Raw genomic sequence first — 20,338 nt, 5'->3', positions numbered from 1 at the left:
GTTTATAGTGTCATATTTCAGAGACTTTCATCTTGCTGTGTTGAAATTACTCAGGCAAAAAGGATGGATAGCTGCAGATAGAGCAAAGCAAGTTGAAGAATTCTGGCAGCGAAAGAGAGAAGCCATGGAAAACAAAGCTCGAGCTCAGGGACACATGGTATGAAATCTGGTCTTCCTGTGTGTATTTCTGTTTCAGCATGCTTTGTGAGTCTTTGAAGTAGCATCATAAGTGAAATGCTGACTAAATGTTTTCCTTAAGTGTTGAAATAACCAGAGAGAATAGGAGATAAGTTTTCTTCATTTTGTTGCTAATTTTAATAAAATGTAACATAGTCATGTAGTACATTTCTCATTACTTCAACCTTACTAACAAACTATGTTTGTTTGCATGTGTCTAACTTGCTATTATCAATTTTATAAGATTCATTTACATTCTTTTTCTGTTTATACTTTGGAGTCTTGGTTAAAATTAAACTTCATGTTAAACAGTAGCTTGAACCAAAAATGAAGTTTGATAAAACTGATACAGCTAATGATCAGACATAGCGGTGCATGCTAGGGAAACACATTTTGCTTATTGAAAAGGTATTACAAATTTATCCATATTGGTCAATGTTGAATCTTAGCAAACCTTTACTCTTTGGAAATTAAGTAGAAGATAGTGTCATAAAATGTTCTTCATACTTATGGTTATAAATTCAGTATTCCTTTAGGAAGTTTGTTTAAAACACATATTGGAAATGACTGTGGGTTTTGATAACATGGAAGGTTTCACTTTTTTAGTGCTTCTCTGCACTATTCCTATGCAATTCAATGACAATATCTTTGTCAGCTGCTGAAATTGAGCTGACTGTGCTGGAGTAGCAGTGAGATGAGACCAGCTGCCGATTTATAGCAGCATCTCCTGAATTATACCTGATAATCAGATTAGGATTTAAAGCCAGGTTTTAATGTCGGGGATTATTTCACTTACAGTGAGCAATTTTTATGTGCTTTGATTCACTACTTTCATGGTGAAGTATCCTTAGATTAGTATATATGTTGTAAAATGACTCTTCCTCTCTAAAACTATGGTTCTGTTTTCTAAAACCTTCAAGACCTGTAAATAATTTGGAAAAAAAATGAGCAATTCTTGTCACTACCTCTTCTTGGGCAAGTCGTTGTTAGTACCATTCCTTCTTGGAAAGTTGTTAGCAATACCAGTACTGCTTCCATTTTGTTCTTGATTTCGTTGGCATTGATAAGAATTTAAGAGATCAGTTAATTTAAGATACCAAAGTATTCATGTTAGTTTTTCAGTTTTCTCTAATGTGTTCAATGAGCCTAAAAGTTTTAATCTTAGATGTTCCCATAATAAAACAGGGAGGTTACTTAACAGCTAAAAAAGTAACTTCCAGATGTTTAAGACTTATAACTTGAAACCAGAGTACCAAGTTCATTTCTGGATTTGTCATTGAAAGTGGAACTTGTCAGCAGCTTCCTTCTATTTGTGCAGGAAAATAATTTGACTAGCTGGCAGTTGTTCTCATATAGGGATGGGACTGCTGTTTGGACACGATCTGAAAGGAGAAATCATCAGCTAATAGTCAGCCTTTTGTCTGATGACTGGCACTAATTTACCCAGCTTCTATAAAATATAATTGCTGTCAATTTTAATTTTCAACTGACATTCTAAATTTGACTCAGTAGTTGAGTCGATAGTACTTACAGACATCTGTTTCTTTAGACAGCTGCTGACCTAATTTGCTGCTTCACTGTAGCTGTGTGGCATTGCAAAGCATGAGTCCTGGTCTTTGAAAATTTAATGTAACAGATGAGTAAAATTAACAATCTACAAAGAAAATCAGTTCTCAAATATCTTGCTTCCAGTTCACCATCAATGATGGAAATACCTAAAATAACTTCAATGCTAGAACCAAGAACAAGGAAATTCCTTCAACAGTGCCAGTAAGCTTTTGTAAAGCTCAGGAACATGTAATAAAAAGTTAAAAATAAAACCAAATATTTTCTGAAAAGATGAATATGGAAAAGATTATTTTACATTTTGTATGGCCTAATGTTCAAGCTGAAACCAGCATTTATGGGGCCCTTATGAATGTATAGGATCTACTCTTCCACAACATTCCTTTAATTTTTCTCTGATCCCCTGGTTACTAAACCACTAAAGTGCAGTAGTGTGCTATTTCCTTTAGCTATTAATTTTTCTTAATCTGAGAGACTGTTTAACCAGAATATTTGGATTCAGTCAATAGCCTCACTGGAATCTACACACAAGCTTGAGAAAGCCAAAGCCCCAGGCATTTTATGAGGAAGAAGGTCTATCATGTGTATGTGTGCTTGCTGTCTTTATTGTATGTTGCACTAACAAATCAAGGAATTTTTAACCTTCTCAGAAAAAACATTGTGGTATATCATTAGTAAAATAATTCAAGTATTCTTGATTTTAATCCAGGCAGAAAACATGAAATTAAATGATTCTTGTACTGTTCTATACAGAACTTTCTTAAAGGTTGAAATCCTCTTGGTGACAAGTAACAGAGTACATCACATGAACCAAGGCTGTATGCTGCATGTGTATTAGACATTTAGCACAGCTTGTTAGGTGTAATGAGTATATTTAAGTGCTTTAGTAGATTTTTGAGTCATCATTGTTAAAAAAGCTTAATCTAAGAACAGTAAAAGATTCCACTTTCTATTTTAGGCTTAATTCAACAATGGCAGAAATCCCATCCCTGTGCCACCATTTTTATATAATGCAGATGTAGAAAGCTTATACCCATCACAATTTAGTTTTGCAACCTAAATTTTCTATAGTATCAGAAAATCAGAATTGAAGGGAAAAGGCAACTATATTCTTAGAGCTCTTATCTCTCTCTTTGGCTGCTCAGAATTTTTAGTTACTGCTGTCATATGTTTCATGTAAGTGAAAAAGGCTTATTGGTTGACTTCAGAACATCTGCAGATCTTTGATGGATTTGGTTTCTTATAAATGAACCGTTATTGGATAAAGGAGATAATTTTACTGCCCCAGCCACCTTAAATTTGATACCATTAAATGGCAAACAGGGTACACTGCAAAACCTGGCAGATACCTATGGAGGCAGGTCCATTTCTGCAAGAGGAAGAAAATCCAGAAACAAGGAGGAAGAGGTATGCTTGCTGCATGTTTGCCACTTTGCTCATCACAAAAATAGCAATATTTTGACCTTGACTGTGCCTAGTTTCCCCGCATGATTCCGTCTGTGTAACAAAATTAAAGGACTTTTTTTAATTTTTAGGAAATAATTTACTGTTAATGTACTAAAGTTTGGGCGTGTTTAATTGGTTTTGTTTTTAAAATAATCAAAATAATAGCTGATTTCATCAATCTTTCTCAGAGAGGTTCTTGAATTTGATACCCATAGGTATAGCTGTATCCTAATCCTGTTGTGATAAATGCAACCTTTCCTAGCTTTCAGTAATGTAAAGTGTAGTTATAATTAATACTGACAAACATACATTCCAATTTTCTATATTTTAATTACATGAGAATTTTTCTGGAGATTGGTATATGCTGGTGAAGTGATAACAATAATGTTGGAGGGCGGTTCACCCATTTTATTTCTTTATGGAATCTGATATAGTTTAAGTTAACCGTACTGGAGAGAGTTTCCAAAGAGCTGAAACTTGTTTCATTTTTTGTGTTAGGAATATTTGGCAAGATTGAGACAGATCCGGCTACAAAACTTTAATGAACGTCAGCAGATTAGAGCAAAACTTCGTGGAGATAAGGTTGGTTTAAAAATAATCTTAAATACTTATGGAAGTTGAGTGTGGGGTGTGTTCTTTTACCCCTGGTGGAAGACTTTTGTTTTAGGCAGTTTTATATAAACATATATTTAAGACAGTATATATTGTGAAAAAAACTTGGAATTCCAGAGCATCAAACCTTTCTTGTATACCTCACCTGCAGAACATGGAGCAGTGATGAGGGGTGGCAGGTGAGAGCCTGCCATTGTAGGCTACTTTCCTTGCAACAAGAGGCACATTAATCTTTTCCTGATTTATTAAAGCTTCACATCTTTTAAAACCAATCCTCCTTGAAAAACCAAACAAATAAAACCCCCACTGATCTCAGAGATGAAGCTCTGTTCAAGTAAACATTGCATGTAAGCAAGGAGTTAGTGAAACTGACCCATGTTAGTCATATAGTCGGTTAAAATATTCTGAGTAGGCACTCATATCACTCAGCTTTTAAATACATGAACTGATGATAATTCCATGAAGACTTTCACTTTGCAGAATGAAACTGCCAGTTCTGATGGACAGGACTCTAGTGATGAAGCAGAACTGAAACGCAAGAAGATAGAAATGCAGAAGGTAAGTGTAGAGTGGGAGGAGATGGAAGTTACTGTTGTCAGATATGTTTTTATATCTCATGAATTTTCCTGTATTTCATTTTCCTAGCAATAGTTTGTTCATGTATCCACTACAAGGGGAATGAGGAGAGTTTAACTGTATAGAGCAAACTACTGTGTTCATCTGCCTTATCTTGGTAATTTGAAAACATGCTGAGGCATCCTTGCAAGTCAAGGATTTTCTGTATCCCAGTCTTTGAGATTTATCTCTAGGGTAACTTTAGTCCAAATGGCAATTTGGTATAACTAAAACAGCATTTTGAGACTGAAAGGGTAAGGGTGGTGTACCTTAGACAACACCTTTATTTTACTTAAAGAATAAAGGAAGGCAAAACTCCTTAAATGGGCTGACATTGGTTATGTGTGGATTGGAATGTGAGTTATATAACCCTATGATGAATTACATTTAAAACAGGTGCATTTCATATAAATACAGTGTTTAATTAGAACTTTATTCCATGTGGTGGTTTTATATTGATAACTAGTTCACAATACTATACATACCAACTATTGCTCTTATCCATTTAATGATCTCCCCACCATCTGCAAAGTACAGTGTAAAAACAAGCTAACCCGATGCCTAACCAGAAAACTCGTGGTGAAACAGCAAGTGAAGCTTTTTGTGTATAAGTTAGTAAAATTAAAACATAATATTTAATACTTTTTGATTAATGCATATGTTTTCAAAGCTAATTTTAAGTAGAGTTTCTAATTTTACATTCATCTGTTTAAGATTACTATGTATACTAAAAATACAACCATACAAATCAAGAACTGCAATTAAATTTTGAGAAGTTGCCATTATTTCAGTATAGATGATCAGTTATTATACGTGTGTGGTGATTTTGTCAGTGGAGTCCTCCTTTCACAGTCTATACAGTAGCGAGAGAAAGAGATGAGTAATCCAAGAATATCCCTTCTTAAAATGTTCCATGAAATAGGCTGCTGATGATTTTAAGTTGATCTTTTTTTGCTTGTTTACTGTAGGCCCAAGCAAATGCTCGTGCAGCAGTTCTGAAGGAACAGTTGGAGCGAAAGAGAAAGGAAGCATATGAAAGAGAGAAAAGAGCCTGGGAAGAACATGTAAGAAAATAAATCTGTTACATGCAGTCAAAGTATGTAGGGCCATATCTTTGTATAAATAAAATCCTATATTGTGATTTTTCAAGACAAGTAGTTCTGAAATTGGAAAGAGTATCTTGTGTCAGTCAGAATTCCCTAATTAGAAGCCTAATCTTAGGTACGCTTGCAGGAAGACTTCTGAACATCCTACCTAAGAATCATTAGGATCACCCCAACTATCTTATTAATCGTCTGTTAGTGACCAAAACTTATTTTATTTTCTTTTACTTGTGTGTGCTATGGAACAAGTTCAACTAGTAATACTATGACTAGAAAAAGCAGGATGTGAAGCTGACAAACTGACATGCAGTGGGCAGTTGTCCGTTGCATGAACGTGTGGAATTATTGTCCTTTTGTAAGTATTACATGAGCCTAATTGATAATACTGTGTTTAATGTGTAAAGTCCTGAAGTAAAGTTTTAAATTTTTTTAAATTGCATCTATACAGCTGATTGCAAAAGGAGTGAAGAATCCTAACGTGCCTTTTCATGTGGAAGCTACAGAACATAGTCCTATGGATGGATTACAGGAGCCTGGGGCAGCTCTTCCTAAGCCACAACTTCCAGTGAAGCCTGGTGTACCTGTCATCTCCATGACTTCTGCTTTGAAGGAAGTGGGTGTGGTAGGTACTTTTGTGAAGAGGGTAAAATGAATGGAAAGGTAATAAATAATAAATAAATAATAAATACTGACTGGAAAGAGAATGTTTAGAGAAAATGTATAGGTTAGCTAAAAAAAAAATGTTAAAGATATTTGTTGCTTCTAATTAGGGAAAAGAAATTTAAAAAAATATAAAAAGAAACCAAAGCTTGAAAGCTGTTGAAACACATCTGTATGCTGAAACTGAAATTCATGTTTTGAGCAAAAAAGCTTATGATGAGCCCTAGGTTGCAGTTTCCACTTTGATCAGGGCAGTTATGTTCCATCGAAGAAGATATCAACTTCCAGCATTTTCATCAGCCCCTTGAAGAGGGGAGTTAATGAGTTGGTTACTTGGTGGAAGTGAGCAGATAAATTTGGAATTATAGGACTATGTTATATTAATGATTGATTGTTTTCAGTGAGCTTGAATGTGCTGAATATTACAGAGAAGACAAACCTTAAGATTCTTGAGTCTCTTAGTGCTGTCTCTTCTTGTTGTCTAAAACAGTATCCTAATTTCTATTCTGCGTGTTCTTGGTCCTGATATTGTAAAAACTTATATGTTTACCTCAACTGCTTTATGTTACAATTGTGAAACTGAGCAGATGAGTGTAACCTTGTACAATTTCAATTTTTAACACAATCGATGTTAATTTCAATGCTAGCTTTCTTACATTTGCCTAAGCTCTTTTTAAATTCAGTGTAGTGTGGTACTTCATACTGTGTTCAACCTTGAAGGCTATAGCTTTGGAAATAGAGTAAAACTTACACTTAAGAATATATGTAAAATATAAAATGTTATACACTGAAAGATGTCAGTTGATAGCTGGAAAAATAAATCGTATTTTGGACAAATACTTAAATCATATTTTTTAATAAACCTTTTTTTTTCCACATGAACAGTTTGTCACACAGTAATGCAAGACAGTGACTATAACAGGCTGAAAAATAGCACACAGAGCAATTTGAATTGGAGAATACAAGCCTTGTACACAGATTATAAATTCTACATTTTTGCCTTCAGTATGTCGTTTGCTTATTTACATATCACTAAATTTGACTCTTTTCCCTTCTATTTTTTCTTCATAAATTATCCTTGACTCTGCGCTTGCCACTTTTTCAGCTCTCTTGTAGAATTACTCATTTGTAGCATAGGAATTCGGTGTTATCTTGCTGTAGAGGTCAGATCTGGCTTTATCTCTACATGTTTTGTCCTCTAAAAATCTCATTTGTCTGTTTAAATTGAGTGATTCACTTGCTCATCACTTTTAGATAGTGATCGGTTCAAAGTTGGAAGGTGCCCTTGAAATTCTGTCTTTGGGACAGAATAAAACAGAATCATCAAGCATTCTGTTTCAGTCTACCGCAGTTGTATTTCGAAAGGTTTTGTTATATGTCTGTTACTATTCTCAAGATAATATTTTTCTGACATGTTCTTCTACTTTCTATTTCATGCTTCTGGGACTCAAAGGATGAACATGTAATAACTGCTGTCCAGGAGTCTGAGGAGGAATTAAAGAAGCCAGATTTTGCAATACAAGTATGTCAAATTATATAGTGTCATTTAGGTATCCTTTCAAGAAAGGTGCTATTTTAATACATATGTTGGTCCTTCTTTCAGAATAAGCGGGAAATTCTGAGAAGATTAAATCAAAATCTTAAAGCTCAAGAAAATGAGAAGGGAAAAAAGGAGGGTAAAAATACCTCTGAATCAGCTGCATCTGAAGATGGTAAGGAACAACAAGCCGACCAGCCATTTCTGGGAGATCGCAAAAAATGGGAATCTGGGGCGTCTGAGTTGGTCGTTCCTCTAGCTCAGTTGTCAATGGAAGATTCTTTCTCTGGAGCAGAGTGTAAGTTTGTTTTTTTTTGTCACTGTGGTATTAGTAAATCAGTTTGCCATGTGTAGTGTGTGTTTTTATAAACCAAGTACTCTTTATTATTATCATCTTGTTATCAGTTACATGTGATGCACTTCTAAAAATTGGGTGGTTATGTATTCCCTTTAATAAGGAATAAGGTGCAGGCTGAGTAGTTAAACATCCTGCAGGAGGTTCAATAAATAATTTCATCATTTCAACAACAGTTACCTAATTAAATGAGTGGTTACTTTCTTCTTTTAAATAGGCACTAATTTAACAGAAAGAATAAAAAGTATTTAAAATATATGAAAGTTTTTATTTAACTTGAAAATCCTGTTGTAATATCAGCAGTGAAAAAAAAACTGAGGGTTTTTCTTGATTTAGATCTATAACTTCATCTAATCTTCAATCAAGATTTTCCACTTGCCTTCTCTGGTCTTTTGGTTGAAACCTCTTTTTTCTGGTTTCACTATATCTTACTAAAAGTCTGTTTCACATTGTAGAAAGAGATAATCATTGAGAATGTAACAGACTTGCATCTTTGCATAGTAGTCTTATAGTGCTAGAATCAAGAAACTTCTTTTACTGTGGTTATCTTTGTCGCTTTGTATCCTGTTTTCTTTGGAGGGAGAATTAACAGAAATAAATGTCCGAGGATAGCAAGACAAAAAACTTTCTCGTTTACCATTTCAAGTAAAGTTCAAGACCATTTTATGCCAATGTTAAACATTTCTCATACTACTTTCTTTTGGAGTGTCTGAATTTCTGAAAAGAGCTGCTGCTGCTGCTGCTGCTATTAAGTTGCATATGTCAACTGGTATTGAATAATCTGTTATTGATTGGAATTGGCAGAAGAAAAGCTCTAGATAAGCACAGTCTTTAGGCTGTCTGATTTGGAGTGAGGTGACATGAGTTCTTTCTTTGTCACCTTTTCAGTTTTAAGTTTTGTGGAGGTTGTTTATTTGATTATTTATTATATAGAGAATGAATAAAAATGTCTAATTTAGAAAAGTTTTTATATTAGTTTGACCTGTTTGTGTCCCAACAGGTCAAACTCTGGGAGAAGTAATTAAGTTAGATATTGGTGAACCTCACAGGAAAGTCTGGGGCAAAAGCCCAACTGATTCAGTTCTGAGGATCCTAGGAGAAGCAGAGCTGCAGCTGCAAACTGACATCCTTGAGGAACAAGATGAGATAAATGGTAAGCACAGTGGGTAATTATCTGCACTGCAAGTGTAGTGACAGTTTATCTGCTGAGAAAGATTTTGAAGTAATAGAAGCATATTCTTATATTCTCTCTTGCTTTCTACTTCTGGGTGTTGCCTCAGTTCTGAATGTAAGCACAAGCTGATACTGGAGGACACCAAAATATTTCAAACTCAGTGAAGTGGTAAGAAATTAACCAGGGTCTGCTGAAAGGAAAGGATCTTCATTTTGCTGAAAAGTCTTAAACTTTGCCTTTTAATAGAAACAATCCTATTTTTTGAAAGGATGTCATCATCTGAATACTTCATGAGATGCTTCCTGTAACTTTGTTGGCAGCATGTGACTTACATATCAGTTGATTTTTTATTTTTTTTTCCTGCCCAGTCAACTCCTGCCCTTAGTTCTTTCTAAGGACAAAGGACTTACATTTATTCCAAATATAAACTTGTACTAATGATAATGTAATATAAGAAATTAAGATTTTTAATATTTCTAGCTTTCTTCTTTACATAATTGTACTAAAAGCATGCAGTTTTTTTCTTCTGTTTTTCTTTAAAGAAACAAAAATTCCCAACTTACCTTATTAGCCACATTGTAGTTTATTATCCAAATATAGTAAAGCACTGTTTACATAATAGAATTGTTTTCTGTTAGGTACTGCAGAACTTCTTGAAGGAGATCATCAGTCTTCGTTGGAGGAGAAGGAAGAGAAGGCTTTTTCTCCTGTTGGAGTTCAGTCTGCAGTACCAGTTGGTGTTACAAAGTCTGTCATAGCTGTACCAGAAGAATCTCAAAGAACTGGACCCACCCTGGTGCAGAGCAAAGCTGTTATGCTGGATGGTAACTCATTTCATCAGTAATTCTACTTAAAATCTGTTTATTGAATGCAGTAAGTGAAGTAACGATCCTGTATACTTTTATATCTTCCCATAAGTAATATGCAGGTTTTTATTAACACATTTTAGGTAGGACTAGGTGCTTTCTATGCCTGTGTTGTAATCTGATTCAGTAATGTATTTAGAGATTTCCTGAAAGATTTTTTATGTGCTTGTAGAAAACTTCAGAGTACAGGTAGAATTCTAAAGTGCTTCAAATATTTGTTGTTAATTTGGTGGGGGTTTGGTTTGTTTCTTCCCATCAATAGTGCTGGAATCTTTTCTCCTATGTGATACCAGCATCCTTTAGATCTCTAGGGGCATGTTACTGAGGTTTTTAGAAGATGTGGTTCATTGGAGCTTTAAGATACTCTTCTGGTATCAGAAAAAACCAAAACTTTTAGCTCTGGAATTACAAAACTTCTGCTGTATCTGCAAAATTATCTAAGATGAAGGATTTAAGTATAATCTTAAAATGTATACTTCCCCATCTTTTTGCTTGATTGGAATTAATTTTTAATAAAGTAAATGACTATTAATTTTAGAGCCTGATGATTTGGAAGCAGAGGTGCTGGAAGAAATGGAAGATAAAATGCACCAGAGTAAGGAGAATAAGGAGTTGCCTAGCACTGTTAATGAAGTGTGGGTAAAAGAGAAAGAAGATGTGTAAGTACTCTCTTCTGACCTCTCTCTCCAGTTCAAACAACTGAGCTTTAACTGAGTTTTATTTGGACATGTCAGTTAAAATTACACTTAGCTAAAGCTTCATTGCTTGCTGCTGTGTTAGTTTTACTGCACTTGATGACTTCCATAGATTAATGACCATTTTTTACATGGCATTTCCCCTTGATGTGATGTGTTATAATAGGGCACAACATGATGGAATGAATGAAGCAGCTTCAGAAAAAGAAGCACTCAACAAGGTGCAACCACAAAAGGAAGCTCCAGCAGGTCAGTGCAAGTCTCATGTTCCATGGCTTGGCAGTGTGGGGTGCTTGAGCCATCCCTTCTCACTTCATTAACCCCAAATGAGCAGTTTTTTATTTGCTTCTTCAGTTCTTACTTCTAAAGAGGAAATTTCTGATGGATTAGGAAGACAAATTGTAGGTTTTATGTTTGTCACTTTGGAGGAAAACATGTTACAAGAAAGCTACACTGTACATAGATGAACAGGACAGTGGCCCATACTGATGAACATCACCTTTCTGAATGTTACACCTTTTTCACATGACTATTTAGAATGTTATGCAATCTGATTATTTACTTAATAGAAGTGTTGCTTTGTTTATACACATTTCAAATTATTACTGAGCTGCAGCTCAATGTTTTAAGTGGCTGCTAATGACAATCCTTATTGCATAGAAGAATTGCTTGTTCTTGGAGGTCTGGGAAGTAACTTCAGAAAAAACATAGTCCATACTGTAAAGCATCATTAATGATACTCTTGCATCTAGTTAAGGGTGGCTTAAGCAAACTAGATGGGTTTTTCCCCCTGTTTGGGCAAATTGTATTGAGATAACTTCAAGGAGATCTAGAATAAGGTGATAAGCAGTGGGTGAAAATGGGTGATACAGTATCAGACATGGACTGGATAATGAGAAAACAGAAGGCCTGAGAACAGAGCAGGCTATAACTGAGGGTTGTATAGTCTCCAAAAGTTAAAATGGGAAAATTTCACATTGTAATTGCATTAAATAAAATGATCAAAAATATTTTAATACTTTTCAAGTGCTATCTGCTTTTCTCTTTAATTGTATCAGAGAAATTAGTTAAGTCTATTCACAGCAATTACCTTTTCCTTAAATATCTTGGGGTTTTCATCTGGTTAGATATGTAACAGAGTTTCTTTTTCCACATCAGAAACTTGTTCCAGTGACTCTCAGCAAGCTGAACCCTTATTCCAGAGGGTAATACAGCCCACAGCTGTACCAACAGCCTCACCAGTTCTGTCAGCTCAGTCTTCACAGGAAGAGTCTTTTGTACCTCGTTCACGTTCCATATCACCAGCAAGAAATAAAGGCAAAAGTTCACTGTTGATTGGACTTTCTACAGGACTTTTTGATGCAAATGACCCAAAGGCAAGTTCAAATAACAAAAAAGAAATACTTTTTTGTTCTATAGTATTATTCTTACTTTCTTGTTGAAGTTGAATAAGGCCATAAAGATGCCACAACTCTTTCAACCGGTGTTTGTATTTGTCAAGCCATGTTTGCCCTGTAGTTCAGCTGCACTGTGCTCATGACATCAGCAGGTCTCATGCAGCAGTGAAAGTCTCTGGTTTCACCATTCAACATTCTATGTTCCAGTTGTTTGTGGAGGAATTCCTCTCTTTTTCTGAGACATTACTGAGGGAGTTCATGAAAACATTCCTAACTTGCCACATCTGCTTTTTCCCTTTTGTGCAGTCTTTTAGAATGATCACTACCTTGCCGTCATAAACAATCACTGAACAGGGCAGCAAGTGATTTCCAGTGTCATTTCTGGAAACCAAGTGATTTTTTCCTGTAGGATCTAATCTACTAGCACAGCTTCTGGCTGTGAAGCAGGAAGCCTGAAGAGCAGTGAAATCTCATTTTAAAGTATTTTGTAAACTCAAGCTGTCTTTAATATTGTTACCAACCAAGCTTTCTATTGCCTTTCTAGATGTTGAGAACATGTTCCCTCCCAGATCTTTACAAACTGTACAGAACTTTAGTTGATGTTCCCAGTGTAGCAGATGTGCAGCATCAACATAATCTTGAAACAGATGATACAGAAGATGAACAAGCCAAAGAAGGACCCTCTGACTCTGAGGAGATGTGAGTGTATCAAGTTTATCAAGTATTTTAACAGACATCTTAGTTAAGAATGTTTCTGGTTAGACACTAACAAGTTATACACACTATACCAGCATGGAATTTTTACCCATATTTTAAATATTTTGTATTGAACCATTTACTTCATGTCTTGTTCCAGAGAATTGAGAAGCTAATGGGGTACACTGCATACAATAGCTGTCTAAATTTCCTTCCCAAAATCTATCCAAGGTGTTACTCTGTCTGGTGTCTGCAAATTGCATTTTGCTTAAATAACTCAAAGTTGATTGCTATTGCTCTTCTAGAACTAAAAATATCTTGAATATTTCCTTTCTTTCTATGTTCTGGGAATCTTGCTCATTTATCTCCTCTACTGTTTAATTAGAATGTTCTTCAAGTCCCTCAAAATCTGACCGTGGAATTGACTGTTCCCCACAGCTTTGATAGTCTTGTGTATCTAGTCTGCTTAGCTCTAGATCTCTGTTTTGCTCCAGACACATTTTTATCTGGATTGAAAATGTTATATTTGCCCGGGTTCTGTAGTAGTGCACAAATACAGGATTTTGAAATTACTTTACCAATAAAGTTGAATTGAGGACTTATTCTTTTTATGAGTCTGTGGGATATCTGTTTATTCCCTGTGTGTTGCATGATACAAAGGTATCAATGCTGCAGTCATATTGGACTGAAGTCACAAATAGCTGGGGGAGGAGGGTGGAGGGTGTCTCTACTTTTTTCCCCTCCAGCTAGACTGGCTTTTCAATTTGCTGCTAACAAAAGAAATGAGCTCTTTCTACAGGGTTTGTTTTGCAAAGTATTAATTATATAAACTTTATATCACATGTCTTTAGTATGTTTGGAGAGACAGACACAGATTTGCAGGAGCTCCGGGATTCAATGGAACAGTTGCTTAGGGAGCAGCCTGGTGAGGAACTGAGTGAAGAAGAAGAGACTACTTTAAAGGCTAATGCCATGGAATGCATAACAAATGGTACTGAGCTGGATGAAGGAGATGAAAATAACCCCAGCAGTGAAAGTGCTCTTAATGAAGAATGGCAGTCAGGTATACTTTCTGTTATACCTGTTTTATTCATGTTAAAAATTCAGATACAGAATAATGTTTTAGCTTTGTTAACTTATAACAAAGTAAAACTCTAATTGATAATTTTTATACATAAGTTTTAAAAAATCAGACTATATTCAGACTTTCTGAATGTTAAGGTCAACATCTAAGCAACATTCCATGTTGCAAATTAAAGCTTGTCTGTTTGTTGGGTAGTGATGGGCCTTTTTCTCTAAATTGTCTAAAACTTGGCTTCAGGGAAGATCAAAGACAGAATGCATTGAATGTCTTGAATAATTCATGGCTAGAAGTGTGAAAAAGAAATAGCAATTTACATGACTGGAGTATCTGGGATTCAGCTTAAATTACAGTTAAGTAATTTATCAGGCAATCAGAAGGAACATGAAATTGTTCACCTTGTCCTTAGCCAAAATTAGATATTAATGCAGTCAGACAAGAAGTGAGACAGATAAATTAATTACTGCTTTTAGCATTTTCCATTAGCTATGCACAACTTCCTGAAGTCTCATTTCTCTATTTTAAATTCTTGTGGAAATGGAAGTATTTTGCTGGGCAATGAAGTGCAGCTAGAAATATAGTTATGAAAAGATACAGAAAAATCAGTAATTCGTCTAAAACAAAGCTTTTGTGTAATTTTTATTGAAGAAAAATTTCAACAAATCAAACATCTAATAATACATTCCAATAATTATTATAAGGTAAAATAAACTTTGTTAATGTCTTTAATTTTGTGGCATGCTGATGTTATATGCTGATAACATGCAATACTATCTGTGTCTGCAATTCTGCTTGTAAGTGCTGGAGTTTAATACCAGTGTCCTACCTTCTAGCTATTCCATAAAAATTTCAAGTTTCATTGTTGGGGCAGGGAGTTAGGCAGGCCAGCCTTAAAAAAGGTAACAGATAGAACTTGAGACAAAATCTTCTCAAGATCTAGATGTTAAATAGAGGATTAGAAATAACTTAATGGGTTTTTAACCCATATACAACTTTTTATTCTGTTGATACTTTCTTATTGATTTGACTGTTGATACTTGAATGAAGGGTGTGATTTGGTCAGGACTATACCTTACACTAGTCATATATAAGAATTGTAAGTAGTAGACTTCTAATACTACCTCATGAAGTTTGTGATCTACAGGAAATAGTATTTAAAGGTTTGATATGATACGCTCTGAAATGTATGAAGTTTTTCCCTGGTGGACAAGTTCTCTCCAAATTTGAATGCTTATTTAAGAAAGTATTTTTTCCTGCATTTTACAATGAAAATTTACATAGGGATTCTGTCTTGTATTTTTAAAAAAACATCCTTTTTTGTTAATTTACCTCACGTTTTACCATTACAAACCTATTTTCAAGGTTTCTGAAGCCTATAAGCAAAATTATCTTGATTTTTCTCCTGTCTCTCCTGTATCTTTTTGCACCTCTTGGCATGCCTAATTTGCTACACAAAGGAGATGCACTTATAAAAGAACAAGGAACTCTGTAGCTACATTAGTACTGGGTTTTTTATACTTGCTCCATGGAACAAGATGCATCTCAGGGCAGAAAGCAATGGATGGGTAACATACATGTCCTCGTTTTTTGCTAGAAGACTGCTGCTTCATTAAGGAACTCCTTTCCCTTATGTGGGACAGCCACCAGCCCTTCATGAGTTTCACCTCAGAAATTTATAGAGTGGTGGTATGGAACTTGACTTAGCTAACTAAAATTCTGCTTTAAGACCATACCGTGTTTATCTTCAGGCTGAATACCCCTATCCCCACTAAATCCCCAGAGTGGGGATTTAGTGGGGATAGCTGGATGCTTCCCATTTGGGATTCAGGATTTTTTTCAAGAAAGGGACTACTCCTATTTTCTTGCGTATTGTCAGAACATCTGCCCATAAAAAAATCTGCCAACATCATACAGTGCTCCTGAGCTTAGCTGTTTGGTTGCTTTTAAAAGGGTATTTGTTTTAGAGATTTAGAAGCAACATTAAGAATGTAGAACTGAGGGGGTTTTACTGTTGTTTCCTTTCTTTCTAGATAATAGTGATGGAGAGATTGCCAGCGAATGTGAAGAATGTGATAGTATCTTCAGCCACTTAGAAGAGTTGAGATATAACCTGGAGCAGGAAATAGGCTTTGATAAATTAATTGAAGTTTATGAGAAAATAAAGGTTTGTGGAATAAGCTCAAGTGGAAATATTTGAAGAAACAAGCACCTAGGACTGTTTGCTGTGCCAGTTAACTACTTACTTTGTGTAACTAGAGTAAAAGGTTTTTTCTATAGTCTTTAAATCTGTTTTGGCACACTAAACTGTTATCAGAGAAAAGGCTTGGCCAGTGGATTAAAGAGAAAATCTTCTGGTTTAACCATGAATTGCATTTAATAGATTTGAACTACTTCATTTTATACCCATTTTAATTTTGGCAACATGGTTTGTTCTTTCCACTAGGCTGTACTTGAAGATGAAGATGAAAATATTGATGTTTGTTCAGCTGTAGTTCAGACTGTTCTTGGAAATGAACACAAACACCTGTATGCCAAAATACTTCATCTGGTAATGGCAGACGGAGCCTACCAAGAAGGTAATCTCAGTGTATCCTGGCAATTATGGCTTATGTTCCTACTTGGTCATATACAATATAGGTTCTAATATACTTTTAAAACATCATAGTATCACAGAGTTTAGAACATGTCTGTGCTTTGGTATATTGATTGACTAAATTAATTAAAATTTTCCACAAAGGTCATTTGTATTCCTGCAACAAAATGTGGCAAACTTTGCTGACCACTCTGATTTAACAGAATTTGCATGTGCAGTCAACTGCAACAATAATTGGCCTACAAAAGGAACAATATAAATATTTAATTTCTGTAAAACAGTTTCACACATGAGGAAAGGAAATCCAGCACAAAATTTGCAGAATCAAAACCATTTTTATCTTAAGAATTAATGAACTTTTAGCTGAAATAGTATTATGCTTTCTATAATGTTACTTTTAATAGGTTGCACCATCACTCCTTTTCAGAAATTTCATGGAGCTCTTTATCCTATAATTAGCATTTTTCAGAAGACCTTGATGTGTATGTACCATCCATCTTATTTGGTGTCTCAGTAATACATGAAAATAATTTATTTTGCCCTGGAGCCCTGCCCAGCTTAGCAGAGGTTACAAGGCAAATGGATGTTGCTCCATCTTTCAGAGTCACACTTATGAAAAACCACACAGACCACCATCAGCAACGGAATGGTTTTGGTTTTTTTTCATTTCTCTCATGTCAATAATTTAACTGCAGTTATGTATTTTTAGATGTCTAATGGTGAAAGTCTTCACTGGAGAGGAGAAAAAGAAGAAATCTAAAATTTTAATTAGTTTTATAGAAATCAAAAAGATCATACGTTGGCTTTAGAAACAATGATCACTCTTTAATGCATTTCAGTTTTTAAAAAAATATTCTAATGCATGTTAACCAATATGTACTTTCTGCATCTTTTAAATTCTTTTACAAATGTGTTGCATTGGTAGTGCAAGGTCAAATAAGGGTACAGCTTTCTATGAATTTTATATGTGAATACTTGGGGGGTGTCTTAAAACTACTTAGAAAGCCATAAACATTTTTTTTTTAATTCTAATCCAAATTACGTTTTTCCAATTTTTTTTTCCCTACTGATATAGAGCTGCTAGGTAAGGACAATCATTTCCATGTTGTTTTCATGCTGTATTAGAGAAGTGTGGCAGAGAAATATCTGAAAAATATTTTTCAGGCACAATTTCGTGATTTAGTGGCAGATTTGGAAAGATGCACCGTAGTAGTCCATTTTTCAAGTGTCCAAAAGACTGGCAATGTAAAATAATAAGAAAATGGTTACTATAGTGTCACCATTTTCTTTTGCTTACTTTTCTGCTTTAAGGATAGTTTAAAACTAGTACTAAAAGACTTAAATGAAAATTTGCTGAAATGTTGGCATACAAGTTATAAGCTGTTGTCTGAGTGAATCCTATTAAAATGAGCTGACTTTCATCTGGCAAAATGCTGATTAACAAGTGGCTATTTTTATTAGTTTCAGTTCTAATTCTGTATTTTACAAATCTGTGGTATCATCCAAAAATGATAAGAAAAAGTAATTCTATACATTTCAGACACTTGAATTAAAAAGCCCTATGCTAATAGGGGTGAATAGAGGACAAGTGACAGACAGAATGATCTTCATGAGCTTCTGTCTCAAAAGCTTTATGCTCTTCAAATAAGAAATGCTGGGAGAAAATCTCTATTCCTCTTTCCTAAGAGGATTGTTCTAACTGAAGCAGGGCACTTGAGGTGCAGCTATCTTAAATTCACTAATCCAAGATGACATGATGTTCAATGTTTGTGTGTAGTGCTTTAAGGCAGCTTTGGTCATGGTCACCTCATTGGTGACAGACTTAGTATATTCTTGTGTTATTGCTTACTGAATTGTGGTTTGTAGATTATTTTGTAACCCTAGCTTCACTTGTGTGTGTGTGTCTCCTTTTCACACTGTCTCTCCCCCTCTTCTACTTTGTACAGGTAACGATGAATAAACCTGACTCAGGAAATTTCATAGTGCTTACTACACACCGGTGTCCGAAGTCCGCACAGCTGAACAGCAGATTGTAGTGGAGAATGTAACATGGGGAGGAGAGGCAAGACTTGAAAAAAGAATGTTGATTGTATGAAAAAGAGAAAAAACATGCCTTTTAAACTGAGATACCTTTAGTGTTCTCTTGTGTGGATTTGCATATGTGTTCCTTAAATATTAGGTGCCCAAAATTTAAAAAAACCCCACACCAAGCAACCAAAAACAACAAAAAAAGATCAACAAAACCCAAAAACCTTAACACACCAAACAAAAAATCCCCAAAACTGTAACCTCTCAAATTTCAAATGAAACAGAGAAAGAAATACCTGTATATATTCTGATACAAAACTGAGACCTATGATTAAAACAGAATTTCTGCCATATGAACAGATAGCTGGTATGGTTGAACAGTTGGAAGTATTACTGTTTTTGTGGAAGTACTCACACCCAGCTATTCACTTACATACTTCTTTACACCTACACAAAGAAATTGCATTGGTTTTTAATGACCCTCATGTTTTTTTTAATAGTATCTTAATCTAGTGGTCCATTTCCAGCATTTGACTTTTATTATATTTTGAAATTGAAGGCTTCTGTCACATCTGAAATATCTTGATGGTGTTTCTTAATTAGGGCAAACTGGTACATAAGTCAGCCTTGAAATGTCTGGAGGGGGTTTGGGATTGTAAAATCCTTTTGGACCTAGAATACTCTTTTTTCCAAAATTTTTCTTCTTATTATTGTTGTTTTCTTCTTCTTCCTCTTCCCAAAAATCCCAGTTGTTTACCTCTCTTGAATTTTGTAATCTGGTCAATGATGATGTACTACACTGTTGAACTAAAAAGGGGAGGGGGTTTTCAGTTTGGCTTTGAAGTCTGTGTATTCTGGTCATTGCTGCAGCAGCCACAGGGGAAAATGAAACATTGCAGCCACAAGTGCTGTGTAATACTTCACATCTTCTGGCTCCTGTATTGTACAGCTTGGCTTCCACCACCCTACAAGCAAAACCAGGTTTCTTCTGACACACATTTCCTCGTTCCTTGTGTCGGAGCAATGCTATACAGGGCAGACATTAAGGATTCTGTTGTTTTCCAGTCATCATCTCTGCGTCAACTTTACTGGTTTATCCATTACAGTAAGTCTCTTGTTATGAATTTGATGAACTGTCAAACTTCCAAGTGCCCTATTGAAGAAAAATAGGTTTGGTTTCGTTTTTTTTAGGCTACAACCAGTCTCAATCAAAAACTGTCAAAACTTGCTTTTCCACAAAGTAAAAACAAGTATATATATATATATTTATTATTTAAACTGTATATGTTTTTTGTATAATTGCTTTATGGTGTCATTATTAAAATTTTTCCCACTGAAAAGGGTTAAATTTTTTTAGATACCGAACTTACTCTAGTTCAGCAGTATCGTGGGAATCTGCGGTGAGAATAAAATTATTAATAATAAGAATAAAAAATTGCCTTTAATAGATTATTCTTTATATTCTTATTTCTTTGATAAATACCTCTTACTTCATCTGATGAGAAACTACGATAAATTCTTGGAAACAGTGTTGGTTTTGGTCTGTGCTGCTTCTTTTCTCATTCCCTTTCTTTCTTTATTTCCTTTTTCTTAACTTCCCACAATAAACTTTTTACCAGGTTTCTCATCATTTCACTTTCCACTGCTGTATAATCTATTCAGAGAGATGATCTTCGTGAGCTACATCACTCATGACTTCTAGCAAATACACCCTAAATACTCTGAATTATTTTCCTT

At 34.9% G+C, this 20,338-nt stretch overlaps 1 protein-coding gene across 14 annotated transcripts in view; it reads left to right on the top strand.

Moving 5' to 3' along the window:
- The window catches only part of NEK1 (NIMA related kinase 1), a 42,900-nt gene extending 24,198 nt beyond the window's left edge, over nt 1-18,702 (top strand). For 7 of the 14 annotated variants that reach the window (XM_030239031.2, XM_050973498.1, XM_030239029.2 and 4 more), the window contains 18 exons: nt 55-157; nt 3,067-3,150; nt 3,688-3,771; nt 4,267-4,359; nt 5,385-5,480; nt 5,968-6,141; nt 7,633-7,701; nt 7,783-8,014; nt 9,072-9,224; nt 9,884-10,069; nt 10,650-10,770; nt 10,973-11,055; nt 11,965-12,182; nt 12,748-12,902; nt 13,751-13,962; nt 16,011-16,144; nt 16,424-16,556; nt 18,520-18,702. In XM_030239031.2, the coding sequence (XP_030094891.1) occupies nt 55-157; nt 3,067-3,150; nt 3,688-3,771; nt 4,267-4,359; nt 5,385-5,480; nt 5,968-6,141; nt 7,633-7,701; nt 7,783-8,014; nt 9,072-9,224; nt 9,884-10,069; nt 10,650-10,770; nt 10,973-11,055; nt 11,965-12,182; nt 12,748-12,902; nt 13,751-13,962; nt 16,011-16,144; nt 16,424-16,556; nt 18,520-18,533 (2,344 nt within the window). In that variant the 3' untranslated portion in view covers nt 18,534-18,702. The remainder of the gene's footprint in view (nt 1-54; nt 158-3,066; nt 3,151-3,687; nt 3,772-4,266; nt 4,360-5,384; nt 5,481-5,967; nt 6,142-7,632; nt 7,702-7,782; nt 8,015-9,071; nt 9,225-9,883; nt 10,070-10,649; nt 10,771-10,972; nt 11,056-11,964; nt 12,183-12,747; nt 12,903-13,750; nt 13,963-16,010; nt 16,145-16,423; nt 16,557-18,519) is intronic. The other 7 variants (XM_050973504.1, XM_050973503.1, XM_050973500.1 and 4 more) reach the window with 3 other exon arrangements.
- Nucleotides 18,703-20,338: the final 1,636 nt, after the last annotated feature.

Source organism: Serinus canaria, chromosome 4 (genome assembly GCF_022539315.1).
Source record: "Serinus canaria isolate serCan28SL12 chromosome 4, serCan2020, whole genome shotgun sequence".
Classification (NCBI taxonomy): domain Eukaryota; kingdom Metazoa; phylum Chordata; class Aves; order Passeriformes; family Fringillidae; genus Serinus; species Serinus canaria.
This window is presented reverse-complemented; position numbering and strand designations above follow the sequence as displayed.